The 26,504-nt window shown below is 43.1% G+C and overlaps 1 protein-coding gene across 1 annotated transcript in view; it reads left to right on the plus strand.

Annotated features, from left to right (window-relative positions):
- The window catches only part of Pik3r1 (phosphoinositide-3-kinase regulatory subunit 1), an 82,432-nt gene that overhangs the window by 952 nt on the left and 54,976 nt on the right, over positions 1 to 26,504 (plus strand). Inside the window, exon 2 of the mRNA XM_028783452.1 lies at positions 9,278 to 9,991. Coding sequence (XP_028639285.1) covers positions 9,658 to 9,991 — 334 coding nt within the window. The 5' untranslated portion in view covers positions 9,278 to 9,657. The remainder of the gene's footprint in view (positions 1 to 9,277; positions 9,992 to 26,504) is intronic.

Genomic DNA, 26,504 nt, shown 5'->3' on the forward strand with positions numbered 1-26,504 from the left:
GAAACTGCCCGGCAGATCACGAGACAAAGAGAATAGAAACGCTCTGGCCAGACACGCATGTACAGAAATGCATTTTGGTAACCAGCTTTCGCGCACAATAACGCAAGGGTGTGAGCGGAGTGCCTGTGACATGTTGAATGCTGTGTGCGGGCACTGGATTCAGGGGAATTCTGCTCCGGGCGCTAGTAATACCGGAAAGGTCTCACTTCCACCGTTAATTCTTGAAGGAGCTGCAGGCTTTATTGCTGTACTGGTGTGAATTTATGCTTTATTTGGGGGTTTCATGATTTTAGGACTTAATTTTCCCCCCTCTCTTTTCCTGTCTTTTTCCTCTTTGTCAGTGTGAAATAGGAAAGGATGAAGCAGTTCCGGGTTTTGAGTGTAGCATGAGATTGTCATTTCAGTGAGATCGAGTTTCAAATTTTAGGTGGTAGGGTTACTCACGAAACTGATTGACCTAGGCTCCTTGTGCAAGCTTGTCTTAATATTTCATTAGCTTGTGTTCCGTGTTGGGCACTTGAAAGATGGTAAATTATGAGCTAAGAAAGCTAGTAGAAGGCAAATAGGTTTATTTCTGCCTCAGAGCACATTAGGAGATTTCTAAAGTAGATATCATTAGGACTTAAGGGCCTTCTACACAGGTGAGACTCCATGCGTCGCTTGTCACTGAACAAGGAACTGGCACCTCAAGAGCTTTTTTTTTTTTCTTTTTGACAGTCCCACTCAAGCAGATCATTTTCTTAAACACACAAGTTCCTTAAACTTTGGAAACCATGTGTTTTTGCTTATTACAAAGAAAATGATCCTGGTTTTCCTTGCACCTCCTGTGGTTCAAAGGCAGGTTTAAATATGAGAAGCTCCCTGTCTTGCAGAAGTTCTGTGCAACACCACCGCTGGCTGCCTTTCTCTAGGTGCCTCTTGCAGGCCACGCTGCTTTTCCATAGCAGTCTGTCAGCTTTTATGATTTGAAGAAAGTTGGATGGAGCTGATGCTGGCTCTCAGACTGTTGTGGGAGTTTGCTTTTAGCTTTCATCTTGCATCGGGACCTGTTCCTAGTTGCATAACAGAATTCTTGCTGTGTGCACATTGTTATCTGCTGTTTTATTTGCATTTTTATGATAGCATTCTGCTTTTTCACATCTGGGATGTGCTGTAGTCATGTTAAAAAAAAAAGTATTTCACTGCCCACTGACTCGATTTATTGTTTTCTTTAGCTGTGTGTGTGTGTGTCTTTGGTACATTTCTAGTATAAAGTTAGTTTGGGAAAACTGAACAATTGAACACACGACAGAAATACGTATTTTGACTGCTGATGGTGTGGGGTGTGCGTGTATCTTTTCGAAATGTTAATTACACCTAACCTGATCGGTGCACCCCCTGCTCTTTTTTTTTCTTTTATTAAATATATATTAATTGCATACAGCAATGGGTTTTTTGGGACATTTTTATATGTGCAGTACCATATTTTGTTCATATTCATTTCCCCATTAGCCTTTTCTTGCCTCTCTTCTCCCCTCAAACTAATCTCTCAAAAGGTTTTGAATCTTAAGTTCACGTTTATTCAACTTACACAGACTTGTACCCTTAAAAATATTGGCTATTCCTTTAAACTTTTTCTGAGAACACCATGGAACTTTAAATTTGTTGTATGATTGAAATTTCTTGTTCTGCCTCTCTTTCTCCTAAGAAGTTCAGTGAAGTGTTGTCAAAGGCATTCACTTTGAGAAAATTATCCACAGACTTGTTAAAGTCGGAGCAATTCTGGTCCAGGTTTTATTGTGTTTGCATTTTTGACTTGCAAAATGTGTTTTATTGGCTAAAGAGATAGTGAATGAGTCAACTGGGAAAAAATGGCTTTATGGTCAAGTAGTCTATAGCAAGCTGAGCTAATGTTTGCATGTGAGCTTTTACTTTTAATCTCTCATGAATATGGTGTACACATGCAGAAGGACTTAGCGCCTATCAGTCTGTTAGGCATATTAGACAGGTCAAGCACAACCCCTCTTGCATGGTGGAGGGCTTTGCTAGCTAAGGCAGGAAATGAAGCATCCTGGTGAAGCTTTGAAAACCAGAAAGTCACCTATCAGTCGAAGGGATTATTAGTTGTACGTGTGAGTATGTACTCAGTTTGGAGGCAGTGTCTCATGGAGTCCACCGCTAGCCTTGAACTCTTAATGTAGCAGAACTTGACTTTGCACTCTTGAGCCGTTCACCTCCACCTCCCAAGCCCTGGGATTACAGGTTTATGCCACCAAACTTTTTTTCTTTTTTTTAAAAAGACAGTGTAAATTTTATTTTTCTTTTTAAACATCAGTTGTGATTAATTTTTAAAGCACTCATTTATTGCAATTTTTAGAGCCTTTATTTGTCTCCTCTCTAATGGGATTTTTTTTTTTTTTTGGAGGGGGGAGGGAGTCATGGTTTTGCCAGTACTTTTATTGAAATCACAAATACTGGCAGTTAAGGTCATTTCTTAAGTTCTAAGCCAAATGAACTGAAAGATGGAGTGTGTAAAAACTTGTCTGTTTGGCTGATGCTAAGCCCCCCCCCCCCCACTTTGTGGAGAAATGTGCAATGAGTGTAGTACAAGCTTACTGAAGAAAAAAAATAGATCATAAAAACGTCATTTTTTTTCTGCCTCCGTTGTATACCTTAAAAGTAAATCAAGCACCTGTAGTCAAAATAGTTCTCAGGTTAATGATCACCTGGGAGAGAATTGAAGTCACAGGAGTCTGGTCAAAGGGTCAGGAGGCTCCGTCAGTGGGTGTTGTGAGTCGTTACAGGCGAGGTGTCTGGGCAATGATGCAGCCTTTGCCCCTTGCCTTCCTCCTGGAATGCTTCCATGGTCCTGACAACTAGGCTTGTCCTAGGAGGATCCAGCTGCCTTCATTCTCTGGAGGCGTTGCATGACTGTGTTCAGTTTTTCCTCTTTGAGGGCAGCTCAGGGAGCAGCCATGAAACCCAACTAGACAACAGCACCGTGACTCCCACCTTGTGCCCTGCCACCAGGCACACTTCTGTCCCCTTCCCACATAAAGCTGCCCCCTGACCTCCCCTGAACCACCTTCCACCTTGGGTCTGGAGAGAGAATTACTTGGGCTAAGTCCACAGGCAGGCTCTATCTGACTCTATTTCCAGCAGAGTTTTATTTTAGGTAGCTTCAGGCTTCTTTTAGAACTGCTTACAGCATTGAACAGCAGCGCAAGAGAAAATTCCTGGCACCTGTCTGTTTCTGTTTTAAATCTGCATTGTGCAAACTGCAGTGACATTCAATGCCAATATTGCTAGCAGTCCTATTGTTACCAAGAGTACATGAGTGCCTTAACTGCAGTTGACTGTCACTTCAGGCACATCTTTTAACTTTGCTTGTTTTCTCATCTGCAAAATGGGGCCAAGAGTTACGCTAGAGCGGTTTGTAAGGGTTCACGTCAAATTCCAAGAACTGTGCCTGGCACACGGCGAGCACTGAGTCACGGTTAATTGTATTAAGCTTGTACTGAGAAGCGCGGTGCTATGGTGCTGCATGCTTTTGTGAGTGTAATTGCCTTTAATCCTCATAATGACCTGGTAAGGTATAGGTCTGCTTCCATTGGCCTCACATGATGATGGAGGGAAGAGGTTTCAGCGACTTGACTTGCCCATAGTTACATATCTTGACATGGACCAGGGCAGCCGCTGTTAGCTGCAGTTCACAATTCACCCTTCCTGTCATGCATTTAAAGGACTACCATTGCTTTCTCACAAGAAGAAGCACTTTAGGGCATCTCCCTCAGTTCACACCTCCCATGGCTCCCTTTCAGTCCGTCTCTACTGTAGTCATGCAGGGAACCAGCCACAGCCGAGCCTTTCCTGGGTGGTGGGGATCTCTTCCTTAGCTAATAAATAAGATGGCTCTTAGTCCTAGCTCTCTCCATCATGACCCTCTCAGTCTAGAAGGGCTGCTGGGAGTATGGGCACCTCTCTCCACTCCTCTTCTTGGTGTGCTCAGGGACACCCAGTGTTGTAACTGTGTCACCTGGGTGTGTACTTATCCCTATAGGGCTTGCAGGCAAGAATTACAGCCTCCACACCCTACTTACCCACATTGGCTAGCCAGCCTGAGGTGTGGCAGCAGGCAGCACATTCGATTTATCCTGTCCGTTTGGGAATGAATTGAGCTATTAGATGCTTGTAACATTGGGCTTAGGTTGAGTCCATCTCTCCCATCCTCCTTTAACTGAGGTTACTCAGTGTCTCCACCACTCTCTATACAAACACATGGTGTTTACTGGGATCAGGTTAATAGTTCATAACTTCCGGGCTTTTGAAAGGTAGACAGATTTTTCAGGTAAGATTCTTGTTTTACAAAAGACTGTATAAACCAAAGTGGGACGTGTGTGCGAGACTTTGAGCTAGCCCATTAACCGGGGGAGGATTACACATGGTGGTGTGGGCTGCCCCCCCCAGTCCTCTTTGTCTTAACTGTAGGCACTTGTTCCTGCTACCCACTGCCACACCACTCCTTTCATCACAGTGCACGAGCAGATAAATATCATCTTGATTTTTTTTTTAACTGCGATTTGAAGATAAACATTATTTCTGCTTCCCAATCAGGTTTTCCAAACCTTGTCCTTTGTAAAAGATGGGTCAAGTAAGTCAGTGAGACTGGAGGGCCTTTCAGAGAGTTTGTTTGGCTCTTTTCCAACATGCCTGCAGGTTAGAAGGTTAAAAAAAAGAGAGAGAGAAAGAACCTATTTTCCAGCCATTGTACATTAAGCAGTCGTGGATTTCTATTTGTCAAGCATCAAAAACAATTTTATTTGAGTAAATGAGAATTTCTCAAATTTACTTTCAGTGAGTGGGCTTGTAGACAGGTTAAAAAGACTGGAGCGAAATAATTCCTCTTAAGGAAAATAATCCCTCTTAAGGTTGCGTATTATGTTGTATAAAAATAAGTTTTGTAATTTCTTCACAGAATTCCATCATGCTTTGGGGGCTGGGGGAGTGTACCATATTCTGTTAGCTTAGAGCTTATATCATAAAGTTGCCTGGGTTATCTGAAAGTAATAGTATGTTGATGATGACGACATAGCTAATAACCCTTACTCGGTGAATCTGGGTGGAAATAGTTCACCAGGCAGGTGTTTGTAGCTAAAGGGAATGGGAGGCATAATTTAATGAAAGGGGGAAACATCTGTTCTGTCAAAACTCCGAATTGACTTCAGGACGGTCACACGGGCACTTCCACATGCTTCAGGCTGCTGGGTGTTCTGTAGTCCTGGGGACAGTTTGAGGAAGAGCTTGCCAGTCCTCTAAATGTGACAGTCCTCGTGATTCTGGATAGATGCTTCACTTATCTCCCCAGGGAGGAGCTAAGTTGTTGGGAATTGAGCAATGGGAGGGCCAGGAAAGTGACAGGGGCAGAGAGGCCAAGAGGGGTACAGGTGGCAGGAGCTAAGTTTGTAGGACACAGAAGGGCAAGATTCCAGAGCGATTTGCTCTGGATCCTTTTATTCACTAATTTATGGACTTCTCAGGCAAGGTTGCATTTTAATGAAGTGCTTTGGAGAAGCACATTTGCATGGTTTGGTGCCCAGTCCTGCACTTGGCAGGCATGTTGCCCAGTTATAATGGCTTCTTTTTGTCCAGGTGTGTGGGAGCCAGACCCACTCACCTTGTGTGGCTGCTCTGAAGGCAGATCTACAAAATTCTCCTGGGGGACCAGCCAGAGTAGGTGGGGTGCTGCATTGTTGATATTGCTGCTGTGGGTAAGCTGCCCCTTCCTTGGACACATAAGTTGATGGAGTCCCGAAGGAAATTATGGTGGTGCTCAAAGTGGCTGGAACTTGAGTTTAGACTCTATCTCAGGTGCTGAGTGTAGTCATGCCGGAGATACTTGGCTTTGTCCTCTTGTCAAGTGAGAATATCTGTAGTACCCTTGTTATCTTGGGTTGATGGAGACACAGCTCCCAGTAAAGTGTCACGTGATAGCTGTGATAACAGCCTCATTTAAATGGGTATGGCAGTCCAGAGAAAGTGGGCAGGGTGCAGTCAGAGAGGAGGGCTTGCCTCCTCTGCCCAGCCAAGATCTCCCTGAACCTTGTCACCACATGATCAAGTCCCCACCCAAATAAATGACTTGTCTACGCTCTCAATTTTTACTGCACGTCACCGACACTGAGTCATTGCTCTTATTGACTGCTAACCTTAACCCGTCTGCATTGATCATGTTTGAGATTGACTGCTAACCTTAACCCGTCTGCATTGATCGTCTGCATTGATCCTCCTGGTCATGTTTGGGGCATCTCAGAAGACAGGCACGCTCTCCTTGCAATCCTTGAGTCAAAAGAGATCTGGGCTTTCTTTATGAGACTAAGACCCAGAGTCCTGCAGAGGTCTTAAGATTCTTCTTTTTTTTTTTTTAAGGTTTATTTATTTATTTATTTATTACATGTAAGTACACTGTAGCTGTCTTCAGACACCCATATGAGGGCATCAGATCTCATTGTAGATGGTTGTGAGCCACCATGTGGTTGCTGGGATTTGAACTCATGACCTCTTGAAGAGCAGTCAGTGCTCTTAACCGCTGAGCCATTTCTCCTGATAGTGGCAGAGGCAGAGCATTTTGCAGAATGCCTCAAGGTCTTCTAGAGTTGGGATTGTTTTCTCTAGAATCCAGACTGCTACAGCTATCAGACTCCTCCCATGTTTCACCCCCTGTGGAGACTTAGCCCCAGGCACACTCAGTAGGATCTCAGGTTTAGAAAGCCCTTAAAAGGCGGGGAGCAGGGTTTGTGTATCCTGTGTGGAACCTGTCTAGCTATATTGTTGTGCTGTGTGCTGGGGTTTGTTACTCGGTTGCTGGGGGCTGGAGGCATTGCATTTCCTGTTCCTCTGAAAATCCCACCAAACTGGTCCTCTGGGTGGTTGAGATTGAGGAAGTGCTAGGCACCAGCTGGCAGAAAGATATCTACCGGGGCTACTGATTTAGGACTTTTCCCCTCCCCAAAAGACACACATTGCCAGGAAAAGCTAACAAAAATTTCAGGGCAGATTTGAAGGAATTAAATTATTCTTAGGCATATTGCCTGGTTTCCAAGCATTTAGGGATATGTAAATTTTCATGTTCTTTGGAGTTCTGTGTCTCTTTTGTACAGAGCACATTAGTACAAAAAATGAGATTTGCTAGTTCTACATTTTTGTGCGAATTTATGCAATGAATATTTAATTTGATTCTGGATCTTTCAAAGGAGAGGCCTTCTTCAAACGTAATATAGCTTATTTTTCTCATTTGCTCCACTGGCTGCATTAATTTTTTTTTTCCTCTGATGCCTGAAATGCAAAGTAGAGCACTATCCCAGATTAATATTCTTGCTACACAAAGATTTCCAGTGTTTGTTTTGACTTCCTTTGAATATGCAGCCCTCTTTGGAGTGTTATTGTGTGACGGTGAGAGGCTTTAGTCATGTGAAGTTGAATACTTTACACTCCTGAATGCCAACACAACAATTAATCTGTGATTAGATTTTGCTTCTTAAGATGCCTACCCTGAAGAGTGCCTGGAATTCTCAGCCTCTCAAGTGTTGCACGCTGTAGACTTAGAAAAGTCCCCTTGACGCAGCACTCTGAGACCATGAGGCTGGTTTTGATTTGCTTTACTGTATAGTTGGTGAACTGAAACCTCTAGCTTGAATTTAGTCTCTGCAGTAAAGGTAAGGTTGAGAAATAAAGCGGGGTGCAGCGTGGATCTCTACTGCGTGCTATCCTGTTAGCCTTCCACGATGACTCCCAGTTCTCTTTGGCTCACCAATTGCTCTGCCCTCAGTTTGCTTTGGCAATAAAAAGAAAATAGTTCTTATTACTCTGGCCTCCACCAAACCTGTTTTACATAGTACTTCCGTAGCAGCAAGCATGGCTACTTCCTTTTGTTTTTTAACTCAAGAGATGACGTCTAGTTACTGTCTTCATTACTGGCCTGCAAGTCTGGGACCTCAGAAGGACACTGAGGGCTCCTGGATGAGCAGAGGCCTGCATATCAGGCCTTAATTCAGTCTCCCATGGGTGGGATTTCTGCAAGACTCTGACCTGGGGATCCCCTGTGTCTATCTGATCTTGCTTGGTCCTATTTCTAGGGTTTACTTTGTATCTAAGCCTTGACTTTCCTTCTCAGATTGACTGAACTGCAGTGCTTTTGTATGTGTAGATCTGTACCTTCCCTTCTCTGTCTGTTTGTCTGTCTGTTTGTCTCTCTCTCTCTCTATCTATCTCTTGCTCTGTCTCTCTCTCTCTCTCTGTGTATATACACTTCTGTTTTTCTCACCCAACTGTAATCGTTCCAACTTTATTTGCAGCTAATTACAAAACCTCAGGTATACTCCTGATTTCAGCTGGAGATTTTGGCCCGTCACTAACACCCCTGCAGTGATGAGCCAAAAAGTTACCTCCCAAGAGCCCGTCAGACCTCTCTACTTTCCTTGGCCTAATATTGGTATGGAATTTTCAGCAACACAGCATCAGGCACTTGCTGCTCTTGCTTCCTTCAGTGAGGCTTTTTCACTTTTCATACCTTCTCCCTTCGTCTTGTACTACTTCTGTATGTGCCTTGATGGACCTGCTCCTGCCTCTCTCGTCTCTGTCCTCACCTTTCTCAGGAGCCCTTACCCCCATTCTCTCCCTGTGCCAGTCCCTCCTGGGCATTGAGGTCAGGCTGGGATTCCTCGAGTACAGTTTCTCCACAGCACCCAGGCCCCATGCTCACTTACATGTGGGGACTTCCATTTCCTGTTGGTGTGTGCATTTCAGGTGGCCCTCTTGTCTTCCCACCCCGGATTCACTGTTCCCTCTCTGTCTTCTGATGAGACTGCCTGTGCTTCTTTCTATACTATGACATTTGCTTGGTCTTGTCTGTACCCAGGATCACGCCACACATTCCGTTCTGTCTGCAGATTCCTGCAATTTGATGTGGTCTCTCTCTCCCTCTCTCATTTGAACCCCATGGCAATTTGTGTCAGCGTCTGTTATGGCATCTACCTAACGTTTTGGTTCCTGGTGTACTAGTCTCATCTCCAGAACATTGCCACATGCTAGCACTTCTGCCCCTGTCCTGCCCAGTGTTCTTAGAAGGCAGAGACTGTCTTACTAATTGTGGTTTTGTATACTGTGTCAAGCGCTAGCGCCCTGGCCTGTGTATGTCCTCTGCCAAATTGATTAAGTACTTGTTGAATGGGGGTAGAAATTCAAATCCACACAGATGGCCAAGTGTGACGTTCATTCATAAGCCTTGTTTTTGCTTTGGTAGGTGAAGCTGAGAGTGGAGCGTGGCTGTAAAATCAGACGACAGATGGACAGTGTGACAAGAACGTCAGAGAGGATTGGGCCTTGCTGCGAGAGTCAGCCTGGAGTAAAGGTGTTGACAAGTTGCTGAGAAGGACACGTGGGAGGACGGTGGTGGCGCGCAGAGGGAGAGGCCTGTCTTCAGTCACACCATTGATGGAGGACAGATGGACAGCCGGATGGCCAGTCACCTCTCTTAAACCTTTGGATAGTGGTCCTTTGTGCTCCGCTGGACACCTGTTAGGGATTTTAGCCCGTTCTCTGAACTCACTTTCTCTCAAAACGTAAACTCAGACGGCAGTGTGCAAGCCGGCTCCTCTGTGGCAGGGCACCGGAACTGCAAACATGAGTGCAGAAGGGTACCAGTACCGAGCACTGTACGACTACAAGAAGGAGCGAGAGGAAGACATTGACCTACACTTGGGGGACATCCTGACTGTGAATAAAGGCTCCTTAGTGGCACTTGGATTTAGTGATGGCCAGGAAGCCCGGCCTGAAGATATTGGCTGGTTAAATGGCTACAATGAAACCACTGGGGAGAGGGGAGACTTTCCAGGAACTTACGTTGAATACATTGGAAGGAAAAGAATTTCGCCCCCCACCCCTAAGCCTCGGCCCCCTCGACCTCTTCCTGTTGCTCCAGGTTCTTCAAAAACTGAAGCAGACGCCGAGCAGCAAGGTCAGTGATGAGTGGCTGGTTACTTAGTGACCTTTTGATTTGTTTTCATTTTTTTTTTTTTAATTGGTGAGATCTTAATCATCTTTGAGCTAGGATGGCTAAGCTTTGGGCTGAAGTCATCTTGGCAAGTTGACCTGAACTGGTATATGGTGTATGAAAGTTTGGTCAGCCATTTTATGGCCACAAGTTTGCTTGTGTGTGCTTGGCAGTTTGTATAAATTGGGAGACGGTGTCTGAGAGCCTGTTTTGTGAGTATCCTTAAGCTCTCGTACTGCAGTGACCATTGAATTAACACATTCGGACAATTCTTATAATTGTCCTTGCTTTGGGAAAGCAAAGGGTAGGTCTAATATAAGCATATGTGATGTCTATGTGGTTTGTATGGAAAAATGTAGAGTCTCAAAGTGACCACAGAACTCAGCAGAGAAGAAACCATTGTTTTTCTAACCCAGAATCAGCCTCTTGGTTTCCTCTCTAGGCTTGGAGTTAGCATAAAAGGAAAGGGGTTTCTTTTCCCACACAGGCAGTGCAGTACCATTGTGGCAGAGATGGCTGTAGTCTGCCTGGCCTTTGTGAGAAGAAACTCAGCTTCACTGGGTACTTAAGTGGAAACCACCTCCGTTCAAAATCCTCATGCTGGCGATAGCCCACACTTGGGCTTGGGCACGGCTGTTTCTTGGTAGATTTCTTCTATTCATTTTCTTACTTCGGAGAGCTTTATGTTCTGCTTTGATGGCATCTGGTCTGTGGGACACTGTTTCGCACTAGTAAGTCTTGGGCTGCACAGGAGGTTTCTAGAAGGGATTCTGATAACAGCATCAGGCTTTCCCAGATGAAGGAGCGACTAAGAATGAAGAGGCGGATTTCAAGGGTGAGAGCTATCTTTTAGCACTAGGCAAAGACTGAGAACATAGTGTCTGAGTCAAAGAGCAGACCTAAGATTCCTGGAAAAGGATACTTGCAGAACTTTATACTATATCTAATCATAACAAATAATGTAGTTTAAAACTATACTAAGAGAAAAAGCATTTTTTTTTTGCATGCAAATCAAAAAGTTTTGAATGTGTTCTGGGCTCATACACTAAGTACTGTGTTTCTCCCATATTATGGTTTAGCGGACTGAAGATAAACAAGTCATTTTTTTCTCCATCAAATAACATATTTTCTGACCTGACTTCTCTCTTTTGTTGTTGTTGTTTTGAAAGATATACTCATTTTTATTTTATGTTTATGTGTGTGTGCCTGACTGTGTATATATACACCGTAGGCATGCAGGTGCCCATAGATGTCAGTAGGGGGCATCAGATCCCCAGAACCAGAATTACGTGAAGTTATGAGTTACCATGTCGATATTGGGTACTGCACACAGGTCCTCTGGAAGAGCAGCAATTGTGGAACTCTCCTCTCTTCCTCTTCCTCTTCCTCCTCCTCTTCCTCCTCTTCTTCCTTCTCTTCTTCCTCCTCTTCTTTATCCTCCTTCTCTTCCTCTTCTTCCTTCTCTTCCTCCTTCTCCTCTTCCTCCTCTTCTTCCTCCTTTTCTTCCTTCTCCTCTTCCTCCTCCTCTTCTTCCTCTTCCTCCTCCTTCTTCTAACTTAGAAACAGTTAAATAGGTTCATTTAAGAAGAAAAATGACTTCATTGCAGCCAAAATATAAAGGGTTGCAGAATCATAAAAAAAAAATAGCTCAGTTAAATTAGAGATGATTCATAAGGTGGGGTTGTGGATGCCAGGTCATAATTACTGACAAAAAAGACTTTGTGAAATAGCTTCTAAGCAGAATTGCATATGATAGCTGCCATCCGCTGTAAGTTTATTCAGCTGTCATACCCAGTCAAGGGACAGGACTAACAGGCACAGGACTTTCCTTTTTGTAAGGTGCTACATGTTTATTGTGCTTGCTGTCTTTTCCTTCTCAGCAGTGAGGTTTTTAACAGGCTTCTCCTTCTTCTTTTTGATATGTGGGGAAAAGGGAAAAACAAAACAATTCAGTAGGATTCAAGAAGAGACTCATGAAATATTGGGGAAAAAGGGCCTGAATAGAAATGAGAGATTTGAAATAGCTGAAAGGTCAGGAAAACAGTGGAGGGAGGGAGTCACCAGGAGGGCATTGTACTTGACATTCATTAGATACTCCAGAAACATTAGCCTCATAGCTTCATTTAAATATGATTCGTGTGACTTGTGAGGTCAGCAGCACCCATGTAGGTACAGATGCAGCTTTCTTTTGCCCAAGTAAATACTCATTTCCAAAGCTTTTGTAGTGGAAAATTGTGTGGTGGCAAGAAAAGGCCTCACCTTTTCCTCTCCTTTCTCCTCCTAGGTAATAGTTTCCTCACTCTTGTCTTTTTTCCTTGGATTCCCTCCATTGAACGTGTATTCTTTTGAGTTCTTTGGTTTTCTTCTTCTCATCCATAAGGCTACTCTTCAAGCTCTAAGTGCTGTGTGCATTCTCTCTTCTGGGTTCCTGGACACCAGACTCTGTTAATGGGCAGTGATGTAGGCAGAGGAACCTTGGACCAGTGCATGCTCACCATGTTTTTTTTTTTTTTATCCTGTCGGGGATTCTCCTTCATCCCAAGCATCCATCCCTTGTTTTCTTCCTGTGTTTGACAGGTGGTTTTTAAACTCCTGGGCTCATGTTATCCTCCCTCCTGTGCCTCCCAAGTACCTGTGACTACATTTGGGTACCACAGCTTCTGGAGACCACTCTGTATTTCAAAGGAAAGTGTTATTCAACTCTCTTCCAAAGTAGACTCTTATGAGCAGTTCCTCCTTATGCAATAGAATCTACCTTTTTCTTTCTTTGTTCTGCATGCATTTCGAAAGAAGACTATGAAGTTTAGTTATGGGGTTGGAGAAACTAGCATTTGAACAGGGGGACGAAGCAGGCACTGTTATATGGCTAAGCCAGTGAGTGCCAAATACTTAGTAAATGTCAGACAACAACAAAAAGCAAGGCAACCTATGTGAACATCTGATGAAGCAAGCTCTCTCCAGAATTGTCCTACCAATACATTTTACATGCAGTTGTCTAGAGCACCCTGGCCTGTGCATTGAATAAGTTTATTTCTTGAATGATCTTGGACCGGGGGTATCACATTCATCCAGTAAACACAGATTTGGGGGGGGGGGGTAGGGTGGGAGGAGGTGTCCCTATTTTGATCTAGAAAGCCAAATAGAAGATGAAATGAAGACATTTTTCTTTTTTTCCTTCCCTCATGGCTGTATTCTATTCTTTCAGCTCCAGCCATTCCTCCCTAGGTCCCTGCGTTGCTGATCCTCCTCCTCTTCCTTCTCCTCCTCCTCCTCCTCCTCCTCTTCCTCTTCTTCCTCTTCCTCTTCCTCCTCCTCTTCCTCCTCTTCCTCCTCTTCCTCCTCTTCCTCCCACTGAAGCTGGCTCATGGTGAGCTGTACTAGAGGAGGGATTTAGGTTCCCTGTGAGCCAGCTGTGGAGTGCAGTGCTGTAGTGTCCTGTCAATCGAGTAAAGGCCTGTGCTCCTCCAGTGACAGCATGTGTGGCTGAAATGAGCCACTTGCTCTGTGTGTCACATGCGAGTGCACAGGCTGAGTGGCTCAGCCTGCTTCTGGCCACCATGCCTTATTTGCTCTTTGCTTCTTCCTTCACCTGTGAGGCACCCTGTGGCTTTGCCCTTCAGCATTGCTTGCTGGGCCTCCTGAGCGCTTATCTTCTGACACAGCCCCTGGGACAGACCGTTCTGCTGCCTGGAAAATGGGTGAAGCTGATAGGGAGTAGAAGGTGTGTCCTATCAGCAGGTGACCTGGGGCACAGATTTTATTATTTGTAGTGGCCTCCTCACCCCATTTTATGGCTTTCGCTTTGCATGAGGGCCACAGTGTTCAAAACGAGGCTTCCAGCTTTATTTCGCCTTCTTGTAACCTAGTGTCTGCTTTGAGCATCTTTGGAGACAGCTGTTTGTTTTGTTGGACTGTGGAAGGTGTATCTTCCACACTGAGACCTACATCCGTGATCTGGACCCTCTGCCCTAGCTGTTGGGTACAGACATTCTGTCCTACACACAACCTTCCTTTTATGGGGGTCTCCCATTTCCTCTCCTATACAAGGAAATGAACTACTGTAAGCAAGGATTTAGGGATGAGGAATACAAATACATTCTTCTTGTGCAGAAGATGTCCGCAGGGCTGCTCTTAGCAGCTTGAACACAAGCTTGGTGATCCTCCAGCTGAAGTTCAGCTTCAGCTGGCTATTTAATCTTATGAGCTTCAGAGCAAGAGGGTTTGTGTAAAGCAGGAAAAAAAAAATCTGCCAACCTGACAGGCCACTTGGACACCCAAGTTTACATAAACCTCAGGCATGCCTCCTGCACTCCTGACCCTGAAGCCTCCTGACAGCCGCTCCCAGCTGGTTTTACATATAAAACAAAACGCAGACATTGACCCAAGCTGTTTTACATTTTGATCAAAATCCCTTCTAAACACAAGAAGAAAAGAGCCTTCGTTCTGTGTTTGTTTTCATGGTCTCCTCAGCCGTGGTATCTTTACATTTTTCACACTCTAACTTTTGAGTGTCCCTCCATGCTTGTTACTCCTTGTCTAAAACGTGAGGCTGCAATAAATCACGGAAATTGGCTGCACCACACTGAGGTCACCGAAGCTAGAGAGAGACCTGATCCCAAATTACACACCTTGGTGGGGTGCCATGGTTTCTATGCATGACTCTCTGCAGGAGACAATAGACAGAGAGGCATTCCTGTTTGTGGGAATTATGTTTGCGAGTATGGAGTATGCCTTTTCTTGCCGTTCTCCACCTCCTCTCCTCCTTTCAAGGGAAGCATTGACAGGAAGCTGGAGGACTGTCTCAGGCATTTGACTTTGGATGGTGTTCATCTGGTCTGCGTTCTGTAACCTTGGTGCTCTGTGGAGAAAGCAGGACAAGGTGCAGGACCCTTGATGGGAGGGCTCTTGAGCCTCTGCTCTCTGCTTCTAGGTAGCCAGAAAAAGCTTGAATGCTTGCCTTCTGTGTTTTCCTAGGAAACAAAATGTGTTTCTGAAAGATGATTAGTGTAATTGACTAATCACGATTGTTGTTGTAGTAGTTGTCTTAGTGCTCATGGTGATAGTACTGTCCTGAGACTCAAACTCGGGGCCTCATGCGTGTGAGGCAAGTACTATGCACCTAGCCCACATATATAGCTCTTTTTCTGTTTGGGGTTTGAGATACAATTTTGCCGTGTAACGGGCTGGCCTGGAACTCACTAAATAGACCAGGCCCGACTGGCTTTGAAGTCACAGGGCTCTGCCTTCCTCTGCCATTGGAGTGCCAGGATTCAAAGCATCACCATGCCTTTGGATAAATGCGATACTTGATAAAAGAAGATGATCCTAACCACTTCTTTTGTGGTCATAGAATGTATTAGTTTTCAATTATTACATATTACCATATAGCCCTCCCTTCTAAATATAAGCAAACAATTAATATTCTCATCATCAAATGTTTGCAAGGAAGGGAAGGAATCCTGGAGAACAATCTGCATAGCCCCACTCTTTTGTAAAAGGAAATACAGAAGGAGAGAAAGGACTGCCGCTCCTTTACTCCCTTTCAGCCCTCTTCTGAAGCAACTAGTTAGGAACTGACAGGTGGAGTCCTCGGGCAGCTGAGTCAAGGCTGCACTGAGCATTCTCATCCCAGAGAGGAGACACACCTCCTTCTCCTGGGTATTACTCACAGGGAAAGACCAGAGCTTCTTTAAAGGATCAATGGCCGAGGCAAGCAGCGTGGCTTCCTTGCTTTTCTTTCTTTCTGGATTTATTTCTTTTTATTATAGATAGAGTTCTGTGGGTAAGTGCCAGTGACCTTAGCTTTCTCTGTAGGTGGGGTTACAGATGGCTGCGAGCTGCCTGACGTGGGTCCTGGGAACTGAACTCTGGTCCTCTGAAAGAGCAGTCCATGTTCTTAATCGTTGAGTCTTTTCTCTAGCCCCACATTTTATTTCCCTTAAGTGAAATGCAGTAATCCCTGGCTGGTGCTTGGCTACCTGAGGTCAACTCCAATTCGAAAATATTACTGTGCAACTAGGCATTTGAGTGAGAGAGAGGCAGTGACCATATTTCCATGATTTTTTTAAAGCTACAGTATATTGTGATTATTGTAGTTTGTATTGTTTATACACTGCTCCTATCACAGATGTATATGTATAGGAAGAAAATGATATATATAGGGGCTAGAGAGATGGCTCAGTGGTTAAGAACACTGACTGCTCTTCCAGAGGTCCTGAGTTCAAATCCCAGCAACCACATGGTGGCTCACAACCATCCGTAATGAGATTCGATGCCCTCTTCTGGTGTGTCTGAAGACAGCTACAGTGTACTCATAAATAAAGTAAATAAATCTTTAAAAAAAAAAAGAAAAAGAAAATGATATATATAGAAAAATGGTACCATTTGTATATTTAGGTGCCTACTAAGGGTCTTGGAACTACTATATTCCTGCATATTCTATGTTAAATTTTTGGGCATAGCATTTTTTAGGGGGTGGGTTGGTGTGTGTGTGTGTGTGTGTGTGTGTGTTTGTAAAGTGTATGAAAGGCCACAGGCCTTAACCTGTTCAGTGTGATTGAAGCCCTCCTGCTTCCCTTCAAACAAGTTATTTAAGCCAAAGTCTCATGTTTTCTTCACTAATGATTGAATTAATGTTATTTTCCTAGATTTTCTTTGTGTCATAAAGATTAAACTCCATGGACTATAACTTTAGTTGTCATCAGACTCTTTGATAAGCTTGATGTCTAGTCTGGTTTCTAGGTGGATGTATGTATCTTTGTCCAAAAGATCAGATTAGTAAACATGTCTTCAGTACATTCACATTTGAGAAAATAAACATTAGAAAATTTGAAAGTCAACAACACATGGTGCCTTACATCTGCTAAGTTGTATCCCGAAAGGAGAAAATTTTGTACCTGTGGCAAATTTGCATGCCAAGTGTGTCACATTATTTGCATATTCATATTTTAGCTAGTAACGAACAAACAGAAAGTAAATGTTAGCTGTGCAGCTGGCTGTTGTTTATAGATGTATGTTGTTTTTTTGTTGCTAACAGATTGCCATAGGAAAAGAGGCAAAATGAGTAGACGCCAGAGATAGGGTGGGGGTGGGGTCACTTGGTGTGATAGCTGGACACAGTAACAGCATTGCTTCATAGGCGGTACTGAATGTCTTCATGTCTTAGTTTAGTTTATAACATTTAATAGCAAAGCAGTTTTCAGGCTTTTAATAAAACAAAAATCTAAGTAGAGACCAATAGGATAAGTAAAGTTTCCTTTTATTCCAGTAACTAGGACCCAATTGCCCTCAATTTAACAAAAATAGTATCAGAATACTTTATAAAGTTTTTTTTTTTGTTTGTTTGGTTTGGTTTTGACTTTTGAGACAAAGTTTTTCTGTGTAACCCTGGCTGTCCTGAAACTCACTTTGTCAACTTGGAACTGACTTTGTTGACTAGGCAGGCCTTGAACTCAGAGATCCACCTGCCTCTGCCTCCAGAGTGCTAGGATTGTAGGCATGAACTACTACTTATAAAGTATTTCTATCTATCATTATTTATCTGTAAAGTATCCTTACTTATCCTTATTCTACTACTGTGGCAGTATAAACACTGTTAAGGAACAATCTTGTAACTAAAAGTCTAATACTATGTATATTCTTAAAATGCAACTTTGTATTGGAAAGAGAAACAAGTGGCAGAACCTTCTACTTTCTCTCGGTGGCTTTGTGCCACCGCATAGCCTGGGCGTCCTTTTTAGGAATACTTTTCACTGTTTCTTGCTTAGGGACAGATGTTGGCAACCTCCTGTGTTCATCTGTCTTACCTGTTCTCAGCTACTGGCATGCATTATGCAAGGCTTAGGTCATTCTGTCCTGTCACAGGTTGGTGCATATTGAAGTTAGTATAGATGAAGTTAGTATAGAAGAGTATCTGTAATTTGTTGATCACCTCTGATCTCCAGGACAGGAAGGAATATCGGCATGCTTTCGATATCAGTTCTTTCTGATATGCTATTTAGGTCCAAAACTGCCTTGCCTCCCCAAATATTCTGTAACCATTGTAATACCAGTGCACACAAATTGTAAAACGAACAGTTCAATATTGGCTCTGTTTTTGTGTCAACCGTTAAATTTCTACTGTTAAGAACTGTTGGAGAACTAACTCCCCTAACCCCCCAAGGATAACTTCTTTCCCCTCTAATAGCCCAGCAGTACTACTCTGAACTCCTGGATGTGGAGGAAAGAGAGTTTATGTGAAGGACTGACTTAGGATAACTGAGAAGAGGTGCTCACAGAAGCTCGGCCCAAGATCTGCTGGGAAGCTTCTCCTGTGATTATAGGAGCTATTGCTAATGAAGTGTCTAGTTAATACTTTTTTGCTAGTCTGTATGACATACAATCTTAAGACATCGTTAGTTCACCACGGTATAACAATTGTGCATTTATTGGTGAGCACTTGGCAGTTACTGATCCTCAACACTGGCTCATGACTCTTCATGGTTCATGTGCTGTGATAGAGAACAAATGAAACGGTGTCTGTGGACTGCTGGTCTCATCCTGTGCAGCACGGATATTTGACTTACAGTCTCCAGGATCTGTAAAGGCTGATCAAGTCATAATGTGAAGTCAGACTTCATTTCATATTAGACAGGACTGTCCTGAAGCCAGCTCCTGTCTTTTATGGTCGTTATCTTGGTCAAGCTTTCTGCTCAACAGGAAAACACCTAATACTGGTCCCAGCAAAAGGAAGCTGTCTTACTTGTTTTGATAAAATGGAATTTTCGAAATTATTTAAAGTTACAGAGAAGATACTATTTTGTGATATTAGGTATTATCTTGAGATGTGAACTTCTAAACTATTGTGACTGCATTCAATGCTGCTGGCTTTAATTTTTTACCAGTTTTTAAAAATGAGGTTTTCTTTGGTTTCCTGGTGCTGGGACTTGAACTGTGAGTCCTGTGGATGCTAAGCCAACACTCTAACGCTGTGCTCCACCCCAACCCTGTGATATATATTTTAGTTAAACTTAAGAACATTGCTTCTACACTAAACAATTCATTTGAACTTTTTCTATCTCTTGCTCATTTCTATCCTAACTGTAGCCACATAGTTGGGTATTTGTGTCACTGTTAAACTTGATATGTATGATTATTTATAATTTTTAAATATAACATTTGAAAACTTTATGTGTTCATATATTATGAACAATTTTAAAGCATTCTCTATCAATAACAAGCTTTACTAGGTTATTTTAAAGGTAGCGCCAAAATGAATATTTTTTGAGAGAAACATATTTAAAGAGTGCAGAACACCGATTTTATCTAATTTCTAGGAATGAGGTGGAACAAATATGTTTAGAATAAATGATTACTGTTCCATACTTTCTCACAAATATAGTTCCTGAAATTTGTTAGCTTTCAGTTGAATCTTAAAATTCTGTAGACATAAGTGTCTGTCCGCCTTCTGCTGGGCATTTTATAGCCATTTCTCCTCAGCTGCTCGCTCATCCTTACAAAGGTAGGTTCTTAGAACCGTTTTGAGATACAGCATAAGCTAGTCTCTGACTCCATAGACAAGGAGCCTTTGCTGAGTAGAGAGCCACATCAGGCCGGGTGGCAGCCAGAGCATGGCTCTTGACATGCTGTCCCCTCTGAAGTTATGGGCAGCTGAAGTCATCATAGCTGTCTGTTATTTCTATCATGAGTCATTCCATTCACCCAGCTGCAAACTTACCTTCATATTATATACGATTCCTTTCTGACCAATACATCAAAGGGTTGACTTACAAAGAAAAGGATGGCGCTTCAAAAGGAAGACCATGTTTTGGGTATGTGCCTGTGTATGCTTCACCCCTCATCCCAGGACATATGTCCAATAGTTCACAAGTTATATAGTCTTATAAACATACCCTACACCCACACCTCTTATTTTTGAAGATGCTAAATGCTGCTTCACATGCTTCTGAGTTTCAGTTTTTCATATTTCAGGCTCATAGCCTTTCCATTAGAATGAAACACAGGCTGGGCCTGCCCTGCTTCAAAGCCAAAATTCTGAGGATATCCAGTCCAAGAGCTGTGTGTTTTGGCGTGGGAAGACCGGCTGCTTGGAGTCTGTACCTAGGAGAACTCTCACATTGACTCAAATGAATCCGGAGCCTTGTTCCCTGAATTATGTCAAGGTTAGCAGCAAATGCTGCTTTAGAGGACTGAGTAAATTACTGAATTCCTGTGAATGTCAAACTCTATTTCTTAGCAGAGTCAGCCACTGCCAAGTTTGTAATGTACACATTGTGTTCTGTTCCTTGACCTCTAAGGACAGGAGGGTGGATGGAAGACTTTCGTATGGCACAGGTGAATTTTATTTCTAGGGACTTACCATGAGAATGTGACACCACTGGTAAAGTCTCTGAAGCACTGGATGCTGGGAAGACTTCTCGAATACTTTGATTTTCCCTTTTTTTCCTCCTTCAATTAATTGAAAAACAAAATATTATGTCAAAAGTTCCCTGAGTTTATAAAGTCCTAACCGGTAACTCTGGCATAGCTTTTTGAGAGCCTCAAAGAGGACCTCTCTTCCCACCACAGTCATAAGAGGCAAGAAACACACACACACACACACACACACACACAGACACACACACACACATTCTTGATGATTCCAGGAATCAGATCTAATTGGAAAGCCTGCCTATTGTGAACTCAGTGAACCCAGTTTTAAGAACACAACAGAGTAAGGTTTGACCTCTTAAAAGTAGCCAGGTAGCCACATGAGCTCCCTGTCTTGTTTTGTCACTGGGAATGTTTCTCTCCTGTTCTCTATCTCTCCAACCCTACCTTTCTTCAATGAGAGGTCATAATTCAGAAAATAATCAGGCCACGTATGACTGCTCAAACCTATAATCCCAGTGCTCAGGGGACAAGGCTCGAGGATTCCAAGTTGAAGGCTAACCTAGGTTACCTGATGAGATACTGCCTGAGAAACAAAGAAGCAAACAAATAAATAAATTCTCTCTATTAAGCTGGGAGGGATGGCACAGTGGGGTCTGGTCTATAAAGAAGCAGAGTGCTAGAGGTGTCTCTGAAAGATGCTAGCTAAGTGAAGTCTCATGCATTCTAGACTATTGGTCATTCAGAGCCTCAGCCAAACTAACATCAGGAAAGGATTTTTTTTTCTTTTCAGATTAGCAAAACTACACTGAAAGGAGAACCAGTTTGGACATAGTATGAGAACTGTTGGTTTCAGTCTGTCATCTGACTTTAGACTTGAACCCAGGACCTAAGCCAGTGGAGAGGATTTCTGTGAGAAATCTTCTTCATTGGTAACAGGAAAGCCCTCCCAAGCCTACAGAAAACTGTTGCTTTGTACATCCAGGGGGTTGACAGGCAAGAGAGACTTCTAGAAGTGAGTGTTTCAAGCTTGCCCGCTCAGAGTGGACAGAAAGCAGCTGGGTGACTCCGAGCTGAAGAGATGAGGACGGGATAAGATGAACGGGAAGTTATTGAAGAAACTAAACGTGTACTAGTCATAGCCAGCAAAAAGGAGAATGGTCAGTGTTAAAAATAAGATCTGTACTGAGCGGGATAGAAGAGGAAAGGGCTTGTAGAATCCAGAGAAAAAGACAGAATGGACATAGAGGGGCAGGGTGGATATTCAGTGATGTGTCGAAAACTTCAAGTGTCTGTGAACATGAACTCATTTCAAGTAACACATACTAACGTGACTGGAACAGCCTCAGGACTGTACATAGATCTGAACCCGTTCTCCGTCCTTCCCACGTGATGTCACTGTAAAGCCACCTCTGGATATGTTTTAGAAAAAAAAATTAGATTATAAGAATAATATTAAAGGTCTTTGCCAAAATACATAACAAGGTGTGTGTTACCAAGCAACAGAATCACCCGTCATCTCTAGCGGTCAGGGTCGGAAGCTGTTGAGTTTCAACCCAGTTTTGAGAAGAAGCGATGGGAACCAGGGTGATGAGCTGCCTCCCTATACTTTATATTGGCTTCATTTACTCAGGCTCAACACAGTAAACCTGTCGTGTAACTTGGGGGTGAGGCTCAGAAGTTTCATTTTCATCCTTAAGCTCACAACTAGAGCATATGTTGAAAGTAATTTTGATTAATTTAGGAACTAATCATTAGACATATACAGGACGCATCTTCCAAGTTTCTAGAACTACCATGATATAACAAAAGAATATCAATGTGGATGGAAAATGCTTATGCTGCATAAAAATTTCATATATATATATATATGTATATATATATATATATATATATATATATATATATATATATATACACACACACACACACACACACATATACACATCTATGTGTGCACACAGAAACCTAAAGCTAGCTTTACACCTGCCTCTGCATGTCACACCCATTTCAGGTTCTCTGCTAACACCTATTTGTGTGTTAGCTCCTTACTTTTCTTGATAACTCTATGATGGTGACTTTATCCGTACACACATTGTAAAGCCTAGTCACACAGCTAGTAGGAAAGTTGAGATTTGACCTCACAGTGCTCTCAAGCAGATATAGCATGCTAACAAGAGCTGGTAGATAATCGTTATATACCGTGTGACTCATCCACTCCTGTTCAGCCAGGGTGTGTCCTGGAGCTGAAGACAGAGGACCCCCCCCCAGCCCCCACCCCCTGCTTTCCAGTGACCTGTGGTCTGCCAAGACGAAAGGAGCTAAACAAAATGGATGTTTCCTGTCTCAGGAAATAGAAATACTAATGTATGAAGCAGACATGAGTGACACTCACGTCTCACTTTTCTCTACGTCAAAAGAACGCCAGGTCAGCAAGCTAGGAAGGGGAGGTTGATTTTAAAGACAGTTTATCCACCTTTGCATGGTGGAGCCTACTGTTGTTACTGTTGTTGTTTGTTTGTGTGCGTGTGTGTGTATGTTTGTGTGTGTGTGTGAGAGAGAGAGAGAAAGAGAGAGACAGAGAGAGAGAGAGAGAGACAGAGAGAGAGAGAGAGAGAGAAAGAAAGAGAAAGAGACAGAGAGAGGGACAGAGAGAGGGACAGAGAGAGACAGACAGAGAGAGAGACAGAGAGAGGGACCGAGAGAGGGACAGAGAGAGGGACAGACAGAGACAGAGAGAGACACAGAGACAGAGACAGAGAGATAGACAGAAATTTGGAGGCCAGAGGACAAAGTCAGGTGGCATCCTAGGAAGGCCATCTATCTCATCTGTCTCAACTGAGACAGGGCCTCTCAGTGGCCCAGAACATAACATTTAGGCTAGGCTGGCTGATCAATAAGTCCCAGGGATCTTTCTCTCTCTTCCTCCCTAGGTCTGGGATTACAGGTGTGAGCCACCATGGCCAACATTTTTATGTGGATTCTGGGGATCAAACTCATATCTTTATCCTTAAAAGGACAGCACATTAGTGACTGAACCCTTTCCACCTCAGCCCAAACCTGTGCATCTTACAAGACTGATGAAAATATTGTTAACTAACCTCTACTTGATTTCCATATAAACTTGTGTTTCTATACAAATTATCATGTACTTATATATAATGCATATGAAATTGTATTTACATAAATAGATCTGATAGAGCATATAAAGTCATAGGAAAAGCTTTTTTGGGTTAATTATATTAATCTACCTTTTTAATGGACTGCTGGCTGGTTCAAGCAGGCTGTAACTTGCTATTTCACTAGCCTTCAAGTTAGGAGTTTTATGGACAGTTACATTGTAACTGTCACTTGTGGTCTAATCTTCCCCTTAAGGGAAACTTGAGAAACACTGTCAGCTTTTTCGAGTAGAGGAAGTTTAAACATATTGGCGCAGAGACTTCAAAATTGTTTAGCTTAAACTCCCATTCTTGTCAGACCACATCTTTCCAGGCCCTCTGTGGCTGGAGTCAGCTAGCTTTGGCTCTCGTGAAGGAAAAGTTTCACAGAATGCACCAAATGTTTACTCTTCTTTTCTTTGCCAGCACTGGGGTCTGCTCAGCAGATCTGAGACCTGGTTGTTGATCACAACCGTTTGGTCAAATAACTGTCCTGTCATCGGTCCACAGGTTTTAGTTGTATAATTGCTTTTTTGGCCAATTCCAACTTAATTCTAAAACCTAGATAATACTTTGGGGTAAATTTTTATTGTTGTTTCGAGACAGAGTTTTTCTGGGTAGCCTTGGCTGTCCCAGAATTCACTCTATAGACTGGGCTGACTTCAAACTCTAGATCCTCCTGCCTGCAGAGTGCTGGAATTTAAGGTGTGCACTACCACTGCCTAGCTATCACATATATATTATACATTACATATTATATGTGTGTATTTATATAAAATATATATTGTATATACATTTTCTTTTTACTGGAAAAACAATATTTCCCTTCCTGCCCCTCTTTTCATGCTTCTCACCTGGCTCTTTCCTTCCCTCCCTTTCTTCTACCGTCCTGTGCATGGAGAGTCCACTGTGAGAGGCTGCTGTCTTTCACGTACCTCACAAGAGGATAGGTAGGTTTCACAACCATCTTTCACGATGTAGAACAATTGGTTCTACATGCCTCGCCTCTCAAGCAGCCCTGCTTATCAGTTTTCTGGCACATGCTGAGGCCCCGGCTATGGTTTCCACTTAGATGCTATCATGCCCTTGGATTCAGTAGTTCCTTGAGGAACCATCTTTTATCAACATCGGATACTATGTTTAGTTCACATGTGGAAGTGTTGTGAATTTTACATCCTACCACTTACACACACATCCTACCACTTACAAGTAGTACTTTTTAGAGTTCAATCTCACATTTCATGTGTACTTCCCTAAGAGAAGGCTAGTTGATAGTGGTTGTAAACTCTTTTGACATGAGGGTAAAAAGATTTTGTTTATAGAGGACAGAAAAGGAGTTAATATTTAGCAGCTCTGGTGAAGGCAGGGCAGGATTTAAGAAATGCTGTCACCTGATCCTGGACCTCTCATCTGTGGGTGTGCACCTGAATAATTACATGGGTTTTTCCGATTTGCTAAAAAGGTTGTATTTGTGACTTTAATTTACGTTTTCGTTTTCAGTTCAGGATCCTAGATTCCACATTCCCATGAGAGGAAATGCCCTGCTCAGACACGAAAAACTTTAGCTTCAACGTGGCTGTCGGCAAGTTTGCAGAAATAGGTGGAGTGTATGTGGTGGGCTACACAGCGGGCACTGCACTCCTGTGGACCTACTGTCCTGATTGCAGGTTGAGGCTTTGGAAAAGAAGCTAGATCAGGGTGGAGCACAGCTGGTGGCCAGTCAGTCCTCACGGCAGGCTTGCTTCTGAATGTGTGCTTCTCAGCAGCACACACAAACCACATAGAGCCAGGCTGGAGGACAGGGACCTCTCTCTAGCCAGTCATCCACGTACATTAAGAAATACCGGGTCTAAACCATAGACCTAATCAATAGAGTTTCGAATTTCTCTAATTTTTGCCTAACACTGCTTTAAATCTCCGAGTAACTTACAAATACCACAGGTATGGATAGTCACGTGCTACACTGATGGATGCCATTTGTGCCAGAATCATCTATTGTGCCAGAATCATCTACTTGAAGTGTGTATTAAACCAGAGACCCACAGGAGATAATTTGTATACTAATTTCTTTTGAAATTTTATTTTAATTAACTTATTATATAGGATTACACAAGGCTATTTTCATACATGTATTCAATGTACATGGAACAAATTTCCCAGCATCCCCCACTCCCTCCCCAGATACTTGTTTTCAGGAGAGCCATCCATTTTTTTTTTTAAGGTTTCTTTGTGAGATTTTGCAAGTTAAGGCAGTGACCCCACTTATTTAGCCAAGGTGCTCTTAGTTCCTTATTAATTTTGGAATTTGGATTTAAAATCCTTAATAGCTGCCCCAGTCTAAAAGAATATTTGCACTTTATCTGACCGGTTAGGGAAAAGTTCAGCCTTACAAAAAAAGAACAATTCTGAGCCCTTGGGTCAGAGTGTGAACATTTTTCATGTGACTTTTCAGAGAACATAGTAGTCAGACTTGGGTTCACATCTTGGGCATAATTTTTGAAAGGTGAAATTTGTAGGTGCTGGGTGGTTCTGTGAAGACATGAGATGGATGGACAACGTGTTTATCTTTGAAGTCCTATTTTCAGAGGACACTGGGGCAAGGAAAGAATGCTCTTTCCTTCTTAAGCATCCCACGTTGGGCCCACAAGACTGAGTGGAGGGCTCCAAGATGCCGTAGCTCCAGGACACAGTGTTCCATCCTTTTTAGGAATCAGGTATCCCCAGCACTGTGGTCAGGCTCACCATCACGCCTGTGAGGTAGGAAGTGCACTGAACCCAGGCTTGCCCCCAAAGCCAAGCGAGAGCTGAGCACTTCCCACTGTGGAAAGTCCTTCCTGAGTTTGTCACCCTTGGACTCAGCCCTCAGTGTCTGGGTCAGTTGCTTGTCTATCCAGGGAAAGCCCGTGGTTTGGCAGAGAAAACTGGATCTAAGTGGGAATAAAATTTGCTGA

Source organism: Grammomys surdaster, unplaced genomic scaffold (assembly GCF_004785775.1).
Source record: "Grammomys surdaster isolate TR1022 unplaced genomic scaffold, NIH_TR_1.0 99, whole genome shotgun sequence".
NCBI lineage: Eukaryota > Metazoa > Chordata > Mammalia > Rodentia > Muridae > Grammomys > Grammomys surdaster.